At 36.2% G+C, this 24,890-nt stretch overlaps 2 protein-coding genes across 2 annotated transcripts in view; one reads left to right on the forward strand and one right to left on the reverse strand.

Moving 5' to 3' along the window:
• The window catches only part of LOC134654661 (zinc finger BED domain-containing protein 4-like), a 1,082,235-nt gene that overhangs the window by 410,925 nt on the left and 646,420 nt on the right, over positions 1 to 24,890 (forward strand). The gene's annotated exons all lie outside the window — the stretch shown is intronic.
• On the reverse strand, positions 4,383 to 6,362 carry LOC134654473 (uncharacterized). The gene has a single exon (XM_063509914.1). The coding sequence runs from the start codon at positions 6,360 to 6,362 to the stop codon at positions 4,383 to 4,385; it is 1,980 nt and encodes a 659-aa protein (XP_063365984.1).

Genomic DNA, 24,890 nt, shown 5'->3' on the forward strand with positions numbered 1-24,890 from the left:
TACTAGCTCGTCAACACATAATTTCAAAATCTTAGTTGATAATCCGTCATAACCCGTGGAATTTGTGTTTTTCAATGATCGTATAATGTTTTTGACTTCGTTGTGGCTTACAGGAGTGACAAATATGGTGTTGTTGATCAATTTAGAATTTGTGTTTTTTAAAATTGAGCTTGTATTAATGCTTGTACGTTGAATTAAGTAGCTATTAAATTCATGTGCTATTTGAATGGGTTTTTCGATCATAGTACCATCCTTGTTGATTTCAGTAATATAATGTTCGTTCGTGAGGCGCTGATCTGGATCGTCTTTGATAATATCCCAACATGCTTTACTTTTACTAGTAGAATTCTGTATAAATCTGTAATTATGTAGCCTTTGGGAAGTATTTATGCAATTAAGTAACATTTTTGAATAGACTTTGTATGCACATCCACTTTCTGAAGTTTTCTCTTTATAGTGTCTAAAACGTAGGGCCCGTTTATTTTTACAGCTTAGTTTTAGACCCTTTGTAATCCATTTCTGTTTACGATTAGTTGAGACTCTACACCTTATGAATGGAAAACATAGTTCATAAAATAAACAAATTAAATCGTGGAAAGACTTGAAAGCCTCATTCATATCGGGCTCAAGAAATGTCTCAGTAAAAGTTAAAGCTTTTAGGCATTCGCGGTATTTACGTACATTACTTGGGCTATAATCTCTGCGCATTATGTGTTTAATACTTGGACTTAAGTGTTTTTTCGTAACTGGGATATAAAGGATCTGAGCTGTCTCATGATCCGAAAGACCTAACGGGAGAAGTTGACCCTCTGCTCCCTCAATATTGCTAATGACGTGGTCTATACATGAATTTAATCGCGTAGGTTTATAATTGTGAATCTTTAGGTTATGCCATTTTACAAGATCGTTAAGATAGTTGGAAATTTTATTTTGTACAACTGTATTTATGTTAAAGTCACCAGCTAAGACTATCTTTTTTTCCTTTCTCTTGGTTATCTGGCTAAGAATTCCGTCAAGTTCGTTTAAGAATACGTTAGCGTCAGAGTTTGGTGTACGATACAATGCAATTATTATCAATTTATTGTGTGTTATTTCAACTGCGCAACATTCAAAAACATTTGGACGGGCATATTTATTTATAGACAATAATTCCTTAAATTCTAACCCAATTTTAGTCATAATACAAACGCCCCCTCTATTTTTATCCCTACAAAAGGAAGAAGCTAGTTTGTACCCCTTAATTTTAATATTAGATTCAGAACCTTTTTTAACGAATGTTTCCGACAAACAAATAACATCGGGATCTCTTCCCTCGTCACGCATTTCAGCCATGGTTATGTCCAATAGTTCACGTTTTTGTAACACGCTCGCAATGTTTTGGTGGAGAATTATAAAATTTGTATGTTGGTTTAGACCATTACCATCGCTGCTTGCGGAATAGTTTAATGTTTTTTTATTCAGTTGGGGCTCGAAAAAACGTATTATTCTCTTGTTTGTTTGTAACGGGGAAATAATATTCTATTCTATTCTTAGATATTTTTTCCTTCGGAGAAGAATGCGTAGTTAATGCCATTTGAGTGTCCCGTGTGAGCTTAGATTTCATGCGTGCAAAAAAGTATGGAATAGTGCCTTTTTTATGCAACCCGTCATTTTTATTTAGATCGCGGTAATTGTTACGAATTATACGTTTTTTCAGCTCACTAAAGTTTAGATATGTATTATTATAATCGACACAGTCTATGGTGTAGTTTATTGCATTACACGTAGTATAAATATTTTTCCGAGTACAGTTAACAAAATAGCAATTATTATACTGATTACATAAATCTTGGAGTTCAGAATTGAGATAACTAGTGTCTATATAATGGTTTTGTTTTACACTTAATATTATCACAGTACTGTCAGTGAATTTATCAAGTAGGGTTCGCATGTTTGATAATATAGTTCGTGCGTCGTGGTCATTTTCGCCCATACATACCACCAGTTTGTCTTTTACTTTCAACTTCGTAGTTAGGCAGTTTTTTATTAATTCCGCGCTACGAGCGTGTGGTTTAGTCAGAGCGGTTGCCTCGTAGTTGACGTAGTTGCTATACTCTCTGGAGCGCGCCAATGCCGCAGCAAGACCGATGCATTGTTGGGTACCGTAAATAGCAATTTTAGGTCTTTTATCCTGGTTTTCACTGCTTTTATTAATACATTCCATATTTTGATAGACGTTGTTTGGCGTCGAAACAGATAATCTTGATGTAGGCGGAATAATTGTTATTTTATTTGGAGTACGAACTTTTAATGATAGGATTTCCATTTGCTTAGCAAGACCTTTTATCTCTATTTCAATGTTTTTTACCAGCGTTTCTAAATTGAAGATGTTTGTTTGCATGTTAAGTAAATTCTCGCTTATGATATCGACCGGTTTCCCTGAGTATGTAAGGGTGGGGGTGGTTGGCGAAGGCGGAGTTGATAAACCGTCAGGTCGAAGAGAATAACGCTTTTTTTTCCTTGCGCTGTTTTTTATTTCTACAGATGTGGAGTGACATAGCGATTGCAGCACTTTTGTTTCCATAGTTAGTTGTTGAATTTTTTTATGGAGCTCACTATTTTCAATAATTTTGTCATCCAATTCGTTTTGTGTACTTATAAGTGCAACCTCGAGTTCCGTTATTCTTCCCTGCAGCTCTTGTTGTGGCAAGAGTAAATTTGGCCCAATCGGCAAGCCGTCCAAACTCTTAGATAATTTATCAGAAATTGATATGGAATTGTCCGACTGTTCATTTTCAGTGAGTACGTGAGAATCCAAGATCTGGGAGTTATTAGATTCATTGTGTGGTGAGCACAGTTTGCTTTCATTTCTATGAGGATTGTCATTTATACTATGATCTAAGGGTGAAGCCGGCAAAACAATAGGATTTTCTTTATCATATCCGCCATGTACTGGACGCAAATCTGCCTCCGAGGGGCAGCTTTTAGGAGTATCAGACGGTGTGGACAACTGACTTTGCTCCGGAGGCGACGATGGCATAGTTATAGAGCTTTCCTTGTCATAACTGTCACATCCCGGACGTGAGTTTAACGCCGAGGGGCTGTTTTTTGAAGTATTTGATGGGGTTGACAATAGGGCCCCAGGTGCGGTGTTTTTTATAGGATTATTTTTATTTGTCTTTCTATAAGTGATATTTGTAGTTTTTTCATCCTTTTTTGGTATACACAATTTACACTTCCAGCTTTTCTTTGATTCAGAGCTCATTAAATTATAAAGTTTTTCCGAGAGACCAGCGCAGTCAAACTCATAATAATGTTTGCATGTAGAGCATAATATGCCATTCCGCGGGTCCACATACGACTTGCATTTAAAACAACATACAGGTGCTGCCGCCTTGCGGCCACCAATTGTAGCTTTCTGCTCTAGTTTCTTCGACATTTTATCGAACTGAGTTTAAGAATACTTTAAGCTATTTCGTTCAGACTATAGTCGTTAGATGTCACTATGACTATGAACTACTAAGTTCCGCCAAAATCGCATAGATGGCGCTTAAATAAATCCTTAAAGGGCGTGGAGTACACTTTAGTATGGCAACAATTTGTCAAGTGTCAGCTGTTACCGTACTTGCGATGATTGGTCAGCTGATCTTTGTTTACCTCTTTTGAAGGCCAATGAACGTGGTTGTCATAATTTCGTATATATAACGTCGAATAGGTGTCCAATATTGTGTAATTACTGCTTGATTTTACTTATTTTTGTACATGTGTAACCACAATTTAGTTAATAGGATAATCACTCTGTCACAATAACACAAACTTGTTTACAAAACAGATGTCTTATAGCAGTTTCGGTTCAATGTTTTTTGTTCACTGTAGCACTGTTATTCTGTGTTCTAATTGTAAGATAACACTGTCCGCGAATATAATACACCCAAGGTCTCACCACATAACACTACTAGTCCAAATACACTCTCTTTCCATATTTTCTGATTTAGAGATGCCGCGTTCGAAGTTTACCGTGTCTGGGGTTACCAGCTTTTTTTAGCTTAGTATATACGATGCCGATATCTTCGTTCGTCCCTTCTTTAGGTCCAGTTCTTGAGCTGTCCTCTCTATGTGTCGTTTCTTCAGATCCAATACTTAAACTACCAGCTTCAACCTGTATCTCTCTGTCGTCAAGTTCTATTTCCATTGGAATGCTACTTGACGGACTGACGGGCCATTCTACTGAGTCTTTTGATAAGAACTCGGGTCTTGTCAACCATTTCTCCAGTTCCTCCTTTGGCTGTGTGGGCCTGGTAGCCACGTCCGCTGGGTTTAAATCCGTTGGAACATATCGTACCTTCAGTTCTTTATTTTTCTTCATTTCTTGTATTCTTCTTGATACGAACGGTGTTAGAAGTTTATCTGAGTAGTACCAACCGATTACAATCTGACGTCCAGAGGATTTGTTCAGTTATTTCGCCTTGTAGTGACTTCTTAACGTACTGGATTAAACGATGACCTATAAGAGATGCGATAAGCTCTAATTTCGGGATCTTCAAATCATCTTGATCCTTAATAGGTATCAGTCTTGACTTTCCTACTACGAAGTTTCTCTGGTTGCCCTGCACTATGTAGACAACCGCTGCATATGCTTTAGTCGAAGCATCTGTGAAGCAATGGATGGAGTAGCTCTTCTGCCGAAGGTTCTCTACACAGCACCGGGGAACACAGGTGTCCTTTAAGTTCTTAAGTTCTTTCTGTATGTCAATCCATCTCTTCGCTTCATCTCCAGTTAAAGGGTTATCCCATTTTAATTTAAGTTTCCACAAATCCTGTAGAAGAAGCTTCGCTGATAGTGTAGAGGGTGCTGCGTACCCACAAGGGTCGTACACTGACGCGATGCATTGTAGAACTCCTCTCTTTGTGCTAGGATACTCGCGTTCCTTCAGTCGCAAGTGAAGTGTATCTGATTCTAAGTTCCAGTCCAGTCCGAGTACCTTAACTATTCTATCTTGACAGCTGTCTGGAACCTGTTCTATGAAGTCACGTGAGTTGGAGCTGCACTCCCTCAAGTTCATTGACATTCGTTGAAACTCTTGTTTTGTTGCGCTATATAAGTCTATAGCCTCTTCTACAGTATCTGTTCCAGTCACCATATTATCTACATAGATGTCATAAGCAATACGTTGTATACTTTCTAAACTAGATCTAGATAAATGGTATTTAATTGTGGCGTTCAGTAAGAACGGACTGCTGATCACACCAAATGGGACTCTACAGAACCTCATATGTATTAAATTGTTATTTTCTATTGGTTTATCTAGATCCTTGATCCAAAGGAATCTAGTTACGTCACGGTCTTTAACTTGTAAACCTATTTGTAGAAATGCTTTCTCGACATCTGCACAAATACCTATGTTATGTGATCTAAACTTCAACAATATTCCTGTCAACTCTTCCAGCATTAAGGGACCACAGTAAAGACACTGGTTTAAGCTCTTATTGTCCTTGATTTTAGATGACGCGTCATATACTATGCGCGGAGGCTTATTCTTCTGTTTGACACAGTGATGTGGTAGGTAGTGAACGGGATGACTAGGGCTAACAACCTCTTCCTCCAGTACGACTTCTATTATGCCTAATTTCTCTTGTTCCTTAATTAATTCGTCGTACGAAGTCAATGTGTCAACATCTAGACGATTAATTAAACTGACAAGTCGTCCTAGTGCCAAACCGAAGTTAGGATCAAAGTCTGGAGGGTATTCTACCCATGGCCACGAGACTTGGTATCTGCCATGTTCAAACTGGGTCGTCTCGTTGAAATGACGCAAGGCTTCTTCCTCTCTGCCCTCTTTCGGAGAGTCCACGATGCCAATTGTTTCAAGATCCCATAGTTCCTTTAGGTTTACACCTTCTAATGGTAAATCAGGTTTATTTCTTCCTATATCCAAGTTAGTCTGACAATAGGTGATGATTTCCAAGTTATTATCTGTTTCTATCTCTGGTTTTCCACCGAAAGTCCATCCAAACTTGGTGTTAATCATGAAAAGATCTTCCTTTAATTCTATTATCTCGGGTAATAACAGAGATAGATAGTAGTCGTTACCCACTAAAAGGTCTATCCGGTCACCGAAGGATCCATCATCAGCTAACTTATATTCCGGATTCCATAATTTACGGTCAGGTCCTAAGTATGGAACGCCTCTTGCAATCACAGGGATGACGTTGACATTAATTGAAACAATTTCACCGGTTTGTGTCACCATCTGTATCTTGACTTTGGGACTTTCCACTTCTTGAGGTGTATTGGTACCAAAAACAAATATGGTAAGATGACTATCTTCTATGGTTACCACGTTGAGTTTCTTTGCGAAGTCCTTTGTAATGTAAGATCTCATGCTTCCTCCGTCAAGCATTACCCTACCTTTATGCCTGTTGTTATTTCCTTCAGCAGTTATCTCTATAATGGCTGTTTGCATAACGGTGGGTCGCACATCGTTCACTAAGCCTAGTCACAAAGGAATGGTAGGCCCGGAGGCTCCGTTGTTTTCCTGTTAATTTTTAGATGTTTCCGCTTTGTTCTTCTGTACTTCCGTTGTCTTTATCTGCTTATTTTCTGGAAGTAACCTTGGGCACAGAAGCAAGTGATGGTATCTGTCTCCACAGTGCGTGCAAGGTTTCCTTTCTCTTTCCAGATGGTTCCGTTGAAAATTTTCTTTCTTGATTATTTTCAAACTTCCTCTTCCGCCCTTGGTCTCTTGAAAGTGAAGTATAATTGTTTCGCTGTCCATTACTATTATCCTTAAATCTATAATTTCAAAGTGTTCACTGTGTTTTAACAAAATCAAAAGTCAAGAAATATCCAACTAAGTATTTATAATTTTATATCACATAATGATAATCATAGTGTAATTATTTAGTTTTAAGTTTGATATTTTATTTTAATTTTAAGTTTCACTTTATTTATTTGTATTGCTCCTCAATTACTACAACCTACATCATGTATATATTGGAAAACACTGTCACATATAACCGCTGTAAATTAACACACAAAGCATTCACCAAATTATAAGCATGGGTAAACAGGGTTTAAGGGTTTGTAAAAAATCAACACACAAATATTTATTTAATCACACATAGCAGAAGCAGTTCTCTAAAATTTGTAAAACTCCAGGCGGCAGACAATATAGAGAAATCTCAACGTTTGATGAAATTACTGGAATAAAGTTGAAATTCCTTTCCGTTCATATTTAATTTGCTGAATTTACTTCTAAATAAGATATTAATATCATGATATGAATATACTACTGATAGTCTGGAATATTATTTATTACTTTATCAAAATAATGTTGCTCCGATGATGGCTAGAATTTTACTATAAAGTTAAATTGATTATGATATTTTAGTAAAAATATAGTGAAGTACTATTCTCTATAAGAATTTACTTATTTAACTAATCAAGTAATTAATTTGTTGGACGCATTATTTATTTTAGTTTCTAAACAAATGAAGGTAAATTAAGCAAATTTATCACACAATTATATTCAAAATGAATTACTCCTTTCACTAAAGTGCTCGTGAATCTCATATCAAGTATAGATAATATTTATTTAGCGGCGAAATAAGCCCTAAGCAAGGCGTATAGGGTAGCAGGCACATGTCCCGGTATGCAGCAGTTTCTCGGTCTTCTCATGAACAAACGCTAGATCAATTTAGGTAGATAACATGTACTTACGGCGAAACAGATGAATCTCGCCTCAGATGACACCGGGCAGACGTCGCGCTGGCTCCGTGGGACGTAGGTTAGGTGGCAGCTATTAGCCTATGGATACCGGAATATTTTGTCAAACAACGCTAAAAAAAACTAAGTTAGTCAGAGAGAGGGACCTTTCCTTTAACTAGATTTTGAAAGTTTTTTCACAAACAGGTTGAGTTCTAACTAGAAGTCTCAAAAGAGTTTGAAAAGGGAACGTGAATAATATATGGCGTCAACATTAATTAGGAAATCGCGTAAATATCTGGTGTCTACATGGTATCTTTATTTGATTCGCATTCTCTAATGAATAATCTAAAAGTTTTCCTATTTTAAATAATTAAAAGAATACCCCGCAGCAAAAATATAATTAGCAACTTTGTCGCTGAGTTCTTCAACTTGTAGTTTTAACGAAATGGCTGCCCACGCTGTGATGTTATGCGCTCGCTGAGTTGACAATACCAACACAACAAACTGAACCGCTTTCAATAATCGTAATTGTGTCGTAGTAAAATAAACCTTAGACTGATGAAAATAAAGCTCATAATGGTCTATTCTTCTAATTTACTTAAAGATGGAATAAAATATGAAATTATAATGATTATTAGGTTTTATACCTATTCAAGTTTATTAATCATTAAATTAATTAAGACGAATAAATAAATATGTTTTAACATATTAGGTTGTGTTAAATGATTTTAAGATGAAAATAATACCAACGATTGACCAACCAAGCGCTCTACAGTTTACTTTCTCATAAACCCACGTAATTCTAACTTAAATACTATCACATCCATTTTACTCAATAATAATACATAATAAAATTTTCCACGCTATTTTTGACAATTTTCTTGAGTATATATCCCTTTCTTCGAAATTAATTATATATTTTGTACTCCGTGGTTGTTCCGGTCGTCGCTCTGTGTTGCCATTCTAAAATTTCTTCAGTATTGATGATTATGAATTGAATGAGTCAAACAACATTCGATCTCTTCATTGATCGAATCGAATGCTTATCGATTAATTATATTCGCAATTCGTCATTAAGTTTAAATCGGTTTCTTGTTTCTCTTTTACAGCTTAAGTAGAAATTAATACTTAGCTTATGAACTATGTATTAACCTAATCTTGTATCTGAAATGGACATTAAATAACAAACACATTATTATTTCTTCATCCGTTCTGATCGATGCGATCCTGGTATCTGAAATAAATTTCTTCTATTTCCTGAAAGCTCGAAGAACAACATCGACTATTTTTTGGCCCATATCACGAGTTTTAGGCATAGATTCACACATCCCAGCATCTCCACCATGTCGCGACACGCCCTTGTCTTTATGAGATTGTTATGTAACTACAGTGGTACTACAACACTACTACAAGGCGTCGCGATGGTATGAGATAAAGATGTTTGAATCTTACCTTTATCTCCTAGTATACTCCTTGGGGTTCCCACGTCTATGCCCTCGGACAACTCGTGCTCCTCGCATGATAGGCCACGCCTGCGGGGTTCCAGCGCACCACCTAAGGGTTTTAAGTGATCTATGACATCACCGTTATCACTGAGTATCTCGGATATCTTTTGGGGTTTCACGAGGCTACTAATACAAGTTGGCATGATAGAGATATGGTGGGTACATGCGTCTAATAGAGATTCAGTCGGTCAGTAATGTCGTGGAGACTCTGCTAAGTTACTTGGTCAGTTAGTCGGTAATGTCCCGTAGATCATACACGCTGATTAGACTTCAAGGCATTAAACACCACAAGTGGTTGCCGTTACAGATAAGATACAGTCGAGGCATTAACACCATGAAATGGTCGCCGATAATATAGTCAAGGCGTGAATGCCACACGGACCGCCGTCATATAGATATGTCTCGTCAGACTTGTTCCAGGCATTAGCGCCCCCTTTTACAGGCTGCCGATATTGAACCATTCTCCTCCTCCATCTCCTCGTTGACCCTATCTAAGTTGTGGGCACATCTATCCAGTTACGGGGACAAACATTATAGAAGTAATTCTCATGGAGGATCTTAGGTATCAAGAGTCATGAAACTAGTAGTGAGACAAATTAGCTACGTTATGAGTTCACATTACATGATCAGGATAGAGAGCAAAACAAATACAAACAAATGGAGAATACTCAGCTTTAGGGGGACCAGCCCATGTGGTTCCCTGCTTCGTAGGATGAACATAACCTCTAACACACTTCACTGTTCCTCTCGGAATGGCGACAAAGTATGATATCTCATTAGCCACGTGTACGGAGACAGTGATGACCATAGAGACTTCCATAGACAATGAAGATTATGACCATAGAGACTTCCATAGACAATGAAGCTTGTTTACTCACCATAGATACACTACTCCCTGGTAGGGATGCCAGCGGTGAATATTGATGTTAAACGTCATCGCAGTGCCTGGCACTCGCGACAAAGGCAGTGTGCGTTTGATCGCAGTTTTAAGTGATTTATATTGCAATTGTTTAGTTTCTTGTTTTATCTTAATTACTTGATTTGTAACATTTGTATCTCCTAGAATTTTAATTTTTTTTTTGAACTTGTTGCAGCACAGCTGTCTTCGTATGGTAACAACTCATGAGAATTATTTAGTGGCACACCTGTGGTGTTTTTACTTGCAGTACTGACCAATTCAACGCTCCGAATACGGTTATATGTTTTTTGCTGGGGTAATATAATTTCGGCAGTTATATTATCGACAGTAATCGAAGAGTGCTTTGAAGTAGCGTCAAAGTTGTTATTAATATTTGAAACGAGATCTCGTTAGAGTTACTCGGGGTTACTTTCAACGATAAGCTGGTATCAGAAGGTGGACCTGCTCATGACTCGAGGAAAAAAAATAAAAAATTCAATTAATTATGGACATACAAAAAAAAATGAAAATCGAGACCCCGAATGGTATTTTTTATGTTAAAATAAATAAAAAAAAATTAGAGTAAATGTTCGAATTGCCTGCCACCGGCATTAATACAGACGCTTTAAAAATGATCGTTTGATTCGTCGTGCATATCTTCTACCATTGATATGATCCGCAGCCTGTGTGATTCTTTGGCGAAGCTCGTCCAATGTTTCAATGGGTTTTGAGTAGAGTTTGGAGTAGAGTCTGTCTTTGAGACAACCCCAGTAGAAGAAGTCCAGGAGGTTTAGGTCGGGCGAACGGTGTCGGTTCTTGTTTGGAATCTTTTTATTTTATTTTGTGCCTAGTTTTTAGGAAAACTAGGCACAAAACCCATACAAAAAATACCATTAGGGGTGTCGATTTTCTTTTTTTTTTCCTCGAGTAGTCATGAGCAGGTCCATTTTCTGGTGCCAGCTTATCGTTGAATTTTGGGACACGTTGTATACCTGTTTGAGCTGATCATGTTTGTCAGAAATAATATTTCAAAGTTTAAACGCGTACACGTAACTGGCAAACTGATACGATCATCAGGACGGCTACGAACAGTTCCTCGTCGTATGGCTCTGGCTGAAAAAAACCCTCGCATCATTGGTCCTACATAGGTACTACGAAACGAACATCTTCCTGCTGAGATACGAAACGAACCGTGCAATTTAGCGTTCAAGTGCCGACTGAGAAACTTTTTATTATATGGATATAGCATTTTGACATAACATAGTTATAGACATTATTATTATCTAATTTTCGGTATTCTTTCCACTCTCATATTTGCAATGTATTGATTTGTCTTCTTATTTTGTGCTTTGATGTTTATTATTTATTTCTTTTGACGATCATAATATGTATTCTTGTAAATTGACATACTTTAACAATTTATAATGTACTTAATGCTATATTATGAAAATAAATCTAAACTAATCTAGCCAGGGTGACAATCGCTTGCGCTACTACTATGACGTTTGTTTTTTTTTAAGTCGTTGGCGATTGGCGAGTGTTACCTTGGTTACGCATATAGTCGATCATGGTCCCAAACCAAAAGTTTTCCATTTTCAGCAGTTGTTTTAATCCAGGTTTCTATTTCAATTAATGCTTCATCACATGGCAGTATAATTCCATCTGGTAGTGAATGCTCCAACAGTGTGAAAGAAGCCTCCTACTTCCAATACAATTAAATGGCTCACTACTGGAGAGGGTAAATAGTTTTAAATACCTAGGCCATATTGTTACATCCGAGATGAGGGATAATATGGACATAGAGCGGGAACGGAGGGCCCTATCTGTGAGGGCGAACATGATCGCCCGTAAGTTTGCTCGATGTACAAAAGAAGTTAAAGTCACATTGTTTAGAGCCTTTTGTACATCCTTATACACATGCAGCTTATGGAGGTGTTATACGCAGAGAGCCTATGGAGCCCTTTGGATCCAGTATAACAACGCGTTCCGGGTGCTGATGGGGCTGCCCCGCTTCTGTAGCGCATCTGGGATGTTTGCGGAGGCGCGTATGGATTGCTTTTATGCGACCATACGTAAGCGATGCTCATCCCTGGTGCGCCGGGTGCGGGCCAGCCCCAACCCTATCCTGCGCTCTATTGCGGACAGGTATGACTGTCCATACTTGTGGCACTGCTGTGAGATGCATGTTTCTTGCAGTCCATATTATGTGTAATTTAATTTATTAATTAGGAACTAACATTAGAGTTAAGAATAAATAATGTATACTAACAAATTATATGAGTCATGTTACTTGAATTGAATAAATGAAATTAAATTAAAAATTAAAGAAGAATTAGTATCTCCTGCTGTGCAATTTGTAAGTCTTTCAAGTCACTTTCAATGCGAGCCAAGTGCTTGACATCTGTAATAAATAGGTTGGTTTGTGACTTTGTGTTTAAGATTTAAATACCTATTTAGTAATAAAACTAATAAAGTATTGCGGTGAAAATATACTAGATACAATTTTTTTAAAAATAAGTTAGGTATCTCACCTAGGGCTTGTGAGTTCGGAGTTTCCTTTAAAAATGGTCATACAGTCATTCCAGGCCTTAGAAATATTTTTTATTATTAAAAAATAAATGTTATGGGAAAGAAAGACGCCACTGGCGTCGCGGCTAGGGCTTGCATTTCGAATATGTCGAATATTCGACCTGTTTTGATATTCGAATATTCGGCCGCTCAGGTTTCGAGTATTCGAATATTTTTTATTACTAGAAAAAATCAATTTTCATCCGCTATAGTTACTGTTTCTGTGTGTTTTGCCGGGTATTTACAGTGAATGAGGAACGGTATATAGCTACCCAAATGCGAAGGAAATAATGTTTTTACTGTATTCTTCTCGATAGGCTTTGTGAATACAGTTAAACCTAACTCAATGTCAAAGAAAACGAAATAAAAAAAAGTGTTTGAAAAGGATGGTTAAAGTTATATTAATTCACGCAGCGACGCATTTATAATGACTATAATGCGAAGAAAGAGATTGGCTTATTGGTTGAAATATCTTATTTGTGCATGACGGTAAATTATTTATCTCGGATAGTTGTTCACTGTACCTCAAGAATGCTTGCTGTTCTTCTCTAAACTCGCCGTCATTAGAACTTGCGAACTATTTTTTTTTTTTTTTTAATTTATTGAAGCTTTGGCAACACGGCCATCAGCTTAAACATGAATTACATTTTGAATACATTACAAACTGATATAATAATAGAACCTTAACTACTTAAAAACTACACACACACACCTTAAAAAAACTATCAATCCACAAAACAAAACAAAATAAAAAAGTCGGACACCTACAAAAGGCCGAAAGTGTTTTTTACAAAATCAAATATAACTTTATATAATACAAAGTGCCTTAAAAGTTCCTGTACGGATGTTGGCATTATTGTGTTTTTTAATACGTCAGTACAAGTGCATATAAATAATAATCTCTGTACATTAAAATAGGGGCAATTAAAAAATAAATGGTCTAGATTACAATCTTTAGCGGGACAGAAGTTACAAACAGAAGTAGTCGACAATTTTAACCTAAAAAGATGAGCTGGGAAATGGCAATGGCCAAGACGCAGCCTGCACAAACTTTTAATAAACTCTCTGCCTGAGTAAACGTTACCTTTTTCGAACCAGGCAGAAGTTGACGGGTCAGGCTGAATCTCAGCCAGCCATTTCCCTTTAATATATCTGGAACTGATTAAAGAAACATTCCACCGCTTTAGCATGATATCTTTAATGAATTTGAATAAATCCGTACGAGGAACTTTAAAACTACAAATTTCAGAATTAACTGAATGTTTAGCAAGAGAGTCAACAATTTCATTGCCCAGTACACCTGAATGACCAGGAACCCAACAAAACTCTACATTGATTTTACAATTTAATAGATCATCAAATAGCTTTCGCAACTCATAAATTAAATAATTAGCATTTGCTACAATTTGTTTCGATGAAAGAGCTTGAAGAGCACTCATAGAATCGGATAAAATCAAAAAGTTATGAGACGCAAAATCATTACACTTAATGTACATCAAAGCATAAATCATAGCTAGAATTTCGGCTGAATAAATTGAAAAAGAGGTATTACAGGAAAATACTTTGCCTGAATTAATAGAAGAATCATAGAAAGCAAAGCTAGTGCGAGTATTGGTTTTAGACCCATCAGTATAGATCTTAATATAATCTGACTTATCATTTAAAAATTCATAACATTCATATTTAGTCTTAAAATTAATTATAGTAACCGGAATATCTCTCATTAGGCAATGGTAGCTGTAAGTAAAACAGGGCAGGAGGTGGTACCAAAATACAGTATCTTGAAACTCAAAATTTAAATATGTAATAGATTCGCTTAAGTTGTTACTAAAAGGCATTGATATTAAATTATAATTGGGAACAGTAAAATCCTCTAAATACCGACTCACAAGAACATTATCGGAACTGACTAAGGAAAGGCAAAATTTGTCAATAAGGTAAGTTCTCCTTATAAATAGTGGCGGAACACCGGATTCAACTTCTAAAGAATTTATAGGGGAAGACATCATAGCACCAGTGATAATACGTAAGGCTCTATTCTGAATGACATCCAATTTTTTAAGCATATGACTAGATGCGTTAGCATAGAAGATGCACCCATAATCAAATTGACTACGAACCATAGAAATGTACAACGTTTTTAATATCTTAGGATCAGAACCCCAAGTGACTCCGACTAATGACTTCAAAACATTTAAGCGAAGCTCAGCTTTTTTACAAATATACTCAATGTGCTGAGTCCAAGATAATTCAGAGTCTAATATTATACCTAAGTATCGTTCAGAAGTACTAAATGGTAACAGAGTGTTGTTAAAATAAACTTTAGGGCGAAATATACAAGCATGACTAAAAATCATAACTGAACTTTTTGCTACGTTAACTTCCAGTTTAAGTAGATTATGTAGTAAATTATATATAGTTAATAAGCACTGATTCATTATAATCTCACCGGCTGAAATATCATCACAATCTAAGTATATAACTAAATCATCAGCGTAAAAGGAATACTTGACGTAAGTAGGAATACGTTTCATAAAGTCAACGAGGCTCAAAATAAACACTAAGGGAGAAATAACAGATCCTTGCGGAGTTCCCTTAAAAGTAGATTTGGGGCCATATAAATTATTTTTTATTTTAAGTGAGACACTGCGGTCATTTAAAAAATTGAAAATCCAATATAGAACTGAACCAGGAATACCAAGGTTGTGTAAGCTTTTAATTAAATATTCATGATTAATGTTATCAAACGCACCTTTTATATCCAGGAAAACTGCTAAAGTTAATTTATTATTCTTCATATTGTGTCTGATATCACCTAATAAGCAACCCAAGTTATACATAGTATTTTTGCCTTTACGAAAACCAAACTGTAATTCTGGAATCAAAGAATTATGTTCAATAAACCATTCAATCCGATTCTTTAACATAGTTTCAAATAACTTAGCAAAACATGAAGTAAGAGAAATGGGTCGATAAGCATCTAAACTATTAGAATCCTTATTTGGTTTTAAAATAGGAACTACAAATTGAACTTTCCAGATAGGCGGGATTTCTTTATGTAACCAAAGTTGATTGTAAATACTAAGTAGAATTTTCTTTACATTAATAGGTAATTTTTTAATAACAGAATATGGAATGAAGTCAGGGCCAGGAGACGTGTTCTTTTTGTTTTCCAAAGAAGCTTCAAATTCATAATATTCGAAGGAGTTGCCGATCCATCGAGATATTTCGGAGCCTTCAGAGGCAAAAAATAAATCTAAAGTATTACGATCAGGGTCAACGCAATTAGAAGAGGCAATTTTATCTAAAAAATCACGAGCATTAGATGGGTTGTCCAAAAATTTAGATCTTGTATTGTTATTGTTTAATTTGGCAAACTTAAATCTTTTAACATGGTCCCAAATACGCTGCAAAGGAGTCATTCGATTAAAGGAAGAACAAAGTTTAACCCAACACAATTGTTTTTGTTCAGAAATAATTCTTTTCTTTCTAGCATCAAATTGTTTATAAAGCAAATAATTCTCCAACGTAGGATACTTTTTATAAGAATATAAGGCATATTTAGACTGATTAACGGCCCGAGAGCACAAGTCATTCCACCAAATAAGAGCTTTTCGTTTTTTAGTATGGCAAGCATACGATTTCTTTGGAAATGTCAACAAAATGTCACACAGAGACTGCATGAAGTTACTGTAACTATCCAACGGATTAGGTGCTAATACAAAAGAGGCAAATTTTTCGGTGCAAAGTTTAGAAAAGGTTTCCCAGTTGATTTTATTGAAGTTTATATTTGATACTGAAGGTGGAGTAACAGTAGGAGAGTCGAAATCCAAATGCTGTGGAGAAGAGCGGCTTACATCATTAAAAATAACTTTAATTAGAATTGGGAAATGGTTACTACTTAAAAGGTCATCGTGGACAGAAAACGAACAACTAGAACTAACCACCGGCGAAGCAAATACTAAATCAAGAGTGTTACCTTGTTGACCAAACGGGGCAAAAGTGGTTTCAGAGAAATCATTTAAACAGACTAGGTTATATTTGTCTACAAAAGAATTAATAACATTGCCTCTACTGTTATTACGACGGCATCCCCATGCTGAATTATGAGCATTAAAATCGCCTATGAGCAAGTAGTTCCTGCTGGTAATTTTAGAAAAGGAATTGAGTAACATTTCTAAATTAAATCGACCATTAGGAGGGGGAGGTATATATAGACAGAGTATCTCAATAACAGTAGAGCCGATGATAACAGACAATAATAGGTTTTGAAAATGATAACTGGAAGGTGTGTTAATCAGAGTGAAAGAGAACTTATCTTTAACTGCCACTGCAATGCCACCATGAGGACGATCAGAATCTCGGCGCACGATCCTGTAACCTGGTAACTTAAAAGATTTGGAAGGTTCCAACCATGTTTCATTTAATAAAATTATATCAATGTTATTGCAAGAAATAAAGTGTTTTAATTGGTCTATTTTAGTGATGATGCAGCGTGAATTCCAATGAAAGATATTAAGGTTTTCAATGTTGGTGTCACTATACATTATTGAGTAGATAGATTACTAATTAGAGTTTCTTTTATTACCTTACTACACATAGGAGCATCCATATTCAGTTGTTTAGACTGAATTAATTCCATTAATGTTTTAGTAAAAACATTTAATACCTCGTCAGAATTAATTAAGTCTGTAAACAGAGCTCTGGAATGAGGCCGCTGGGGGGGCTTTTTGGGTTGTGGTTGTGACTGTGGTCTGGTAGGAGCACCGGAAGTAGCTGGAGCTTTGGCCGATACTGTTGCGTATGTAGTCTTCCCGTTTATTCTATCCTTCACCTCTTGATTTTTTGCAGCTTTGATAGGGCAGATATTACTTACAGCCATGTGAGGGCCGCTGCAGTTGACACATTTTAAATTTGATTTGTCTGTACAGTCCTTGAATAGATGGCCAGCACCGCAAATGGAGCACACCTGGGGGCTCCTACAGGAACCACGTCCATGCCCAAACTTATAACATACGTAACACTGGCGAATTGGCTTCACGTATTCTTTAACGTCGAACCAGATGTAATCATATGTGACATGATCAGGCCGTAGCGAGCCTAGAAATGTAATTAGAACTGTAGGCGTTGGCAAAGTTGAGCCGTCAACTGCATTTTTTCTTGTGAAGCGCTTGACTCCAATGATCTCAACACTTGACTTCAGGTCCTTCAAAAGTTCTTCTTCCGTAATTTCAATAGGCACTTTAACTATCCCTAAGCATTCTAGGTGATCATAAGGGATTTTAGCTTGCCAGCTATGTAACTCCTGCATCTGAGTATTTAAAAGAAAGTTGTTGGCATCTTTCTTGTTAGTGAAGAAGACTTTGATCATGAAATTTCCAATAGGTTTAACATGGCTTAGGCCAAGACATGTTTTCAGGATACCTGTGCACTGCATCACATCAATTTTGGTATTAGGCGAAGACATTGACAGTAAAATGGGATATTCTTTTTTATTGTCTTCTGTATATATGTGGGTATAGTCCTTAAATAGTCCTCTTTTGTTCGATATAAAATTTGCCGCCATTTTAGTTGGTGGAGACTGTACCGCTTCACCAGCTTCACCTGATTTGCGTTTGGCGGCCTTGCCGCCGCTATCTTTACCCATCACCCAAATACTTAAACTCGGATTACTCGAAAAATGGATAGGTAATCCAAAAAGGGCTATAGTACACAATTTACAAAAATAATTTCGAAAATTCCGCCTGATGTCGACGAAGTTCCCGCCCTTTTTTTTCCTTGCGAACTATTATGTAAACAAACCGCCATATTGAAATTGTCTCTGAATGATGAATTTACTAGTGATGGGCATGACTCTACTAACTATTTTACTTATGTCAAAACATATACTTGGTCAACCGGATCTTGTCAGTAGAAAAGGGCGGCAAATTTGAAAAATGTAGGCGCGAAGGGATGTCGTCCCATAGATAATTTGAATTTAGCGCCTTTTTCTACTGACAAGATTTGCTTGACCATCTATATCAAATAACAAAATACCGAAAGTAAAAAACAAGTACCTAGTTACTAATTTTAATTTGTTTCATCGCGATCAGAAAAAAATCGGTACTTGAAGATGATGTATCAGTATCACCAGTATTTATTATAAAAGGTGCCGTTATATCATCTGTAGCCCTATCGATGATGCCGTCTAAATTTTTCATTTTATTTTCTTCCTCTATGACGTGACCCACGCATTTCTTCCACTGCTCTGCATATACATACACACACCACACCTCTTCAATGCCAAATTAAAAAGGGATAAATCAATAATACTATAATATTTGGCAAGCTATTACAGCTGACTGTATTTTTTTTTCTACAGGCAACTAATAATCATCAAGACAATTCTAAAACCCAAAACAAAGGTTTTTTTGTTTTATCACAGAGTTCCTATGGCCACCTCCTGTCTCCATCATCAGATCAGCTCGATGGTACCATAATATTGCATTCTCACCCGACTTACATATGAAGGGAATTTTTTAGCTTTATTGAACATCAGGAAGTGGGTCAAATTTAACTTGCAAGATTTGACCCCGTACAAACATAGTTACATAGATACATACATTGCAAGTTAATAAAAAGCTTGTAAAAACAAATAAAAAATGCATTAATTACCTCAAAGGGATTTACAATAGCTGTAGTTTGGGGACCTCCAAAGCCCTCGCCCATAATGTGGAGCACCCGCATGTCCAACTCTGTCAACTTTCCTCCCACTGGTGGACCACCCCCAGTCCCGGTAGCCCCACGAGCCCTCTCCGCCGCTTTATTTTTAGCTGTGTATTTTTTATCTGCCCAGACCTATAAAATATACAAGTTATTAAAACGTTTTTACATCACCCAGTAACAGCGGGGAACTTTTTCACAACTTTTAATAATTCTTACACAAATTTACTATGCCTTACACTTACAGTATACACAAGGCTTGTAGTTGTGCTTGTGGGTACTCAAACAATGGTATATATAATATAAATACTTAAATATTTGAGCTCATCACAGAAATAAATGCCCTTGTCAGGATTCCAACCCAGAACCATCAGCACACTTTGTAGGCATGGTCATGTCTTAACAATATTTATTATAGAGATGTGGTAAATAATATTTGGTATTTATTGAACAAAAAAGGCCTTTAGGTCGTGTAGAATAGTTGTAGGGCCACTAGGACGGAGTTGAGTTTTCTAGGCCACATGGGTTAAAGTTTTATCTTAAAATCAGAAATATGAATGTGGACCATATGGATATTGCATCTTTAAACGTCTCTTCGTACTCAGAATGGATATTTTACCTTCTGCCACTGTTTGGCAGTTTTATTGGCACCCCCAAGGCCATTTAAAATTTGGGCAATGTAGGCCCAGAGCGCTTTAGTTTCCTTTCTTCCCTCTGCATGACGTATACTTCCCTTTGCAAGGTCTTTATGTTCAAGTAAAAAATCTAAGAGTGCTGTTATTTGTTCTTGTGTAGCTGATGATTGCACCATTCTGTAAATAAGGTTTTTGTCAAATATGTAATTTTTATTAAGAGCACACACAGACATAAAACACAGAGTTTAAACTATACTAAATTTAAGCTTAATTCAAAAGTGGAAACCAACTACTTTGCTTGCACAATTTGTAATTAATAATTTACAAACTAATATATACTATGAGTCAAATAAATTAACCTATGTAATACATTACATAGGTTAATTTATTACATTACATTTCAAAATACCATTATTCCGTGATGGGTAAAGAATTAGTGTTTGAGAAAGGAGACTAAAGATGCCCCGAATAGTGGTTTTGGCCAAATACCTAATATTCGGCCCCTCTCTCGGCCGAATACCGAATATTCGGCATGAAATGCGAACATTTTGAGTCACAATTATTATGAAAACTGATCGCTAACAAAGTCCAACGTTAGATGACACGTTAGCTAAGATATATTTTTGTTGAACAGCATTAATGAATATAGTCAAACAAAACAGACTCATGATAAAAATAAAATGTCTCCGAAACATGTCGCGCATTAATATAATCAAAATGACAATAGAGGATCAATTTTTCACTTAAGCGCTTAAAACATGTTCCTTATCTTCAAGTACGTACCTAGTAAGGTTAAAAGTAATCAAAAATGCATAGTTTCAAATAAAATTGTTGAGTACCTACTAAGTAAATTTTATATTTGATTCATTATTTTTTTTGATAAAGAAAGAATAAAAATCTAAAGTCAGGTAGATTCACATGGTTTCAAAAGTTCGTCCAATACTTAGAAGCAAATGATATAATTATTTGGTTCGATACCAGTATATTCTTGAAGAAATCTTACCTACTAAACTCTTATTACAAGAAATAGACAATGAATTGCTTACCTTTTGATCAAAATTTAACACCTGTCACCAATGTAGGTATCACGGGCATACTAATTTGTGTATGAATGACGTTTAATGACGTTGTTGGGTAGTTTTAACTAGTCTTGCTTTTAGTAAAGTGACTCCTACCGCCATCTTTGTGCCTTGATATTTCTTTAATCTCCTTCACAAATAGCCACGATGGATTGCCGGGTGTTCATAATTAGCTGCACACTTCTACGAACCGCCGAATTATGTCAAAAGAATTGATTATTCACATTTCAAGAATTTGTCATCAATCGCCATTATAATAAAAAAAATATCTGGCTGGAGCATGATCCGCTATGTGCCGTGGATCATTGGAAATGCTTCTTCTTTTTAAAATTATGGCTTCAGCCCAGTGGGACAATTTCGCCAGTATCAAGGTCGTAGTAGCAAGGTAATACAATTGAAATTGTACGGTTAGTACAAGACACATTACCGTCTTTACCATAAGGGCACATGGGCCCGTGGCTAGGGCCCCCATCCTCAGGGGCCCTATCAAAAGGACAGACAGTAACGGTATATTGGATCACTCATAATAAATAGAGGATCATAGTAGAAAAATGTTACTTAGTTTAATTCGCTTTCTTTACTTTCCAAAAGGGTCCCAAATTCTTATGTGCCGAGGAGACCCAGCATAGTTTAAGATGGCTCTGACAAGACGGTGATTTTATTCGCTCTTGTAAAGCGATAGCGGACATTACAAGACGTGGGCAACCGGCCGTTGACTCCAAACTGATGGTTAAACGCGTTTCAAGATGAATTATGCATTCACTGCACACTACCACATTAGTTTACTGTATAATAAGCTATCGATATTACACTTTAAACAATATTAATGAGCAAAAAACAAAGAAATTAATCTCGACGCGTGACTATCGATAGCGTTCGAACAGGAAGTCCCATTGGAAAGTCTTAACTCTCAAGTCAAGTAATGACGTTTATTTGACACTGACAGTACTACCTTAACGTTTTAAATTTGCGAAAAACACCAAAAAAAGCAAAACGTGTATTAAAACGTATTCTACGAAGGTTTTTAGTATCGCTGAACGTTATAAGTACGTAAAACTAATTATTTAAGTATATATAATTAAGATTTAAGCAAATTATTAATTTACCGGTTTTATGTCCCAGCGTGGGATATGAAGTGTGATGCACACTTTACGTTAGGTTCGTTCGTTCCATTCACGTCGGTCAATCCTATGGATTCGAAAGACGTAAGCCGAAACGAAAGAGTTTCCCGGTGAGGACAAGTTGGTTCGTTCGAAATCATTTTCGTGCGGATGGCGTTCGATTTTCACGGTAGCAGCCCTGCTCCGATTCGTGACAAGCTTTCTGCTAACAAAACCTTTAATTCTTGCATCTTGAAGGTTTTATTTTTCGCCCAACGTAACCTTTTACCTGTGCCCATATTAGTTCAATTGGGTTTAATTCGCAATGGTAGGGCGGAAGACGCAATACCGTTATCCCTCTTGATTTGGACAGTTCATCGACGAACATTTTTTTATATCTAGCCCTATCTATTTTTCCTATAAGGACAGATTTTATATCTTTTTCCCTGGTAATTTATGTTGTTTTGCCGTAACCATGCTTGGATGTCATCTTTCCTCCATTGCATAGTGGGTACTTTGTCGATATGACGCGAATGGTACGGTGCGTTGTCCATGACTACCACAGAACCACTTGGTATTTTATTTAATATTTGTTCATACCATTTCTCAAAGTTGTGTGCATCCATTTCTCCGTGGTAATCGCCGTCCTTATCTTGTTTTTTGCTTCGAATATCCATTCGCCGCCGTCAACAAAACCATCTTCACTGCCAATGTGCGTAATAATTAACCGTTTTCCTTTCGAAGGGTTTTTAAGACCGGTTGATAATCCTTTTAAAAACGCATCTTTACTAGACTTAATGTCGTCATCCACCCATACATAGGAAGAAGTGTGTCCCTCATTCAGCCATGTTTCGTCAAGATAATATATTTTTTTATTTTGCTTTCTATAGTCCGCAATTCGTTGTAAATATTGGTGTCTCCATGTTTGTAAATCTGGCCTGTCCAGTAAAATACTTCTACGCGACCTTTTGACATGATTAATGTTCAATTTTTTCATCAATCGGTACACAGAACTTTCAGAAAGTGTCGGAAGAGTTGAATCTTCGTTGATTGCTGCCGTCACTTTTACAATAGTAGGCAATTCACCATCAAAATAAAATTGATGTACTTTCCTCCTAATAGCTGTCAATGTAAAATTATCTAATTTGTTAAGTTTAGCACGGTTTGGTGGCCTGACTGCGGGTTGTTTAAACGTCCCAGTTTTTTCATAAAACCTAATCACGTTATCAATTGTATGGCCAGAAAATCCCATTATATCTGAAACAAATGGTAGCACGTCTTTTTTATATGCGGGTAGGATGGCAATGTCTTTTCTACGTACTTGTACACATTAATAGCAATTGTTTTTTCATTTTCCGTCGTTTGAACTGGAGTGTGTTTCGCTCTCTTTCGTGGCTGCGAGTCAGAAGTTTGAGATGTTCCTGGCTGATCACTCATTTTTCGCAGTATCAGAATCCGTGTTCGATAGCAATAAGTCGTCGTTCCAAAGTTAAATAATATCCAGATCAGATCGCAAATCAAAATCAGTAAATCGGGCAAAGTCGTTAAAAAATTCAATAACAAAGAAGTACGCGTACATGCCAAGAAAAACAGTGAACGAGTAAAATAATATTGAAACCGTCAATCATTCAACCGTAATTTATTATATGTCTATATATCAGAATTTTTATATTTTTTTTTATAGATGGCCAAGCAAATCTTGTCAGTAGAAAAAGGCGCAATTTTCTATGGAATATCCCTTCGCGCCTACATTTTTCAAAGGGTATAGCCGGGTAAGCATGGCCAAACTGCCCTTAGCGAAAAAAACAATTTCCTTTTACTGGATTATTAACCTATGTATATGTAGTGCTTTCACCAAATATTAAGCCTGAAATGCTTCAGATTTAAAAAAAAAAAATGCAAAAAAAGAAAAATCATTTTTATTTTATTACAGCCAAAGTACTAATCCGATTTCTTTGTAATTTGGGTATGTTGTATATACAATTAAGGTCGCTTTCTGAAAAAAATAATATTGAATTATCTCTTAAAATAATAGTAAAAAATTTAGATGAAAATTTTCAGAAAAATAAAAAAAATACGCGCGAGATAGCGACAGTTACCAAATTTACATATTTTATGTAGAATTTAATAATGTTTAACATATATTTTTTTCAAAAATTAAAATCGGGATTAACAGTGTGAAAAACTCGAATTTGTAACATCCCATAATACTCTCTCTTCATAAAAGCAAAGCTAAGTAGTCATAAACGAATGAAGTATATTGTGAACGCAGTCTTTACGAATTTGAATTTAGAATGTGACGTATTTTATTCATCAAAGGAACAGACATTTTTCAATCGTTAACGCTCTGTATAAAATTCTTGCCTATTTTCCTCCTCCCGCGCTTTTTTTAGGGTTCCGTAGCTAAATGGCAAAAAACGGAACCCTTATAGATTCGTCATGTCTGTCTGTCTGTCCCTCTGTCTGTCCGTCCGTATGTCACAGCCACTTTTCTCCGAAACTATAAGAACTATACTGTTGAAACTTGGTAAGTAGATGTATTCTGTGAACCGCATTAAGATTTTCACACAAAAATAGAAAAAAAACAATAAATTTTTGGGGTTCCCCATACTTCGAACTGAAACTCAAAAAATTTTTTTTCATCAAACCCATACGTGTGGGGTATCTATGGATAGGTCTTCAAAAATGATATTGAGGTTTCTAATATCATTTTTTT

This window comes from Cydia amplana, chromosome 15 (genome assembly GCF_948474715.1).
Source record: "Cydia amplana chromosome 15, ilCydAmpl1.1, whole genome shotgun sequence".
In the NCBI taxonomy this organism is placed as follows: domain Eukaryota; kingdom Metazoa; phylum Arthropoda; class Insecta; order Lepidoptera; family Tortricidae; genus Cydia; species Cydia amplana.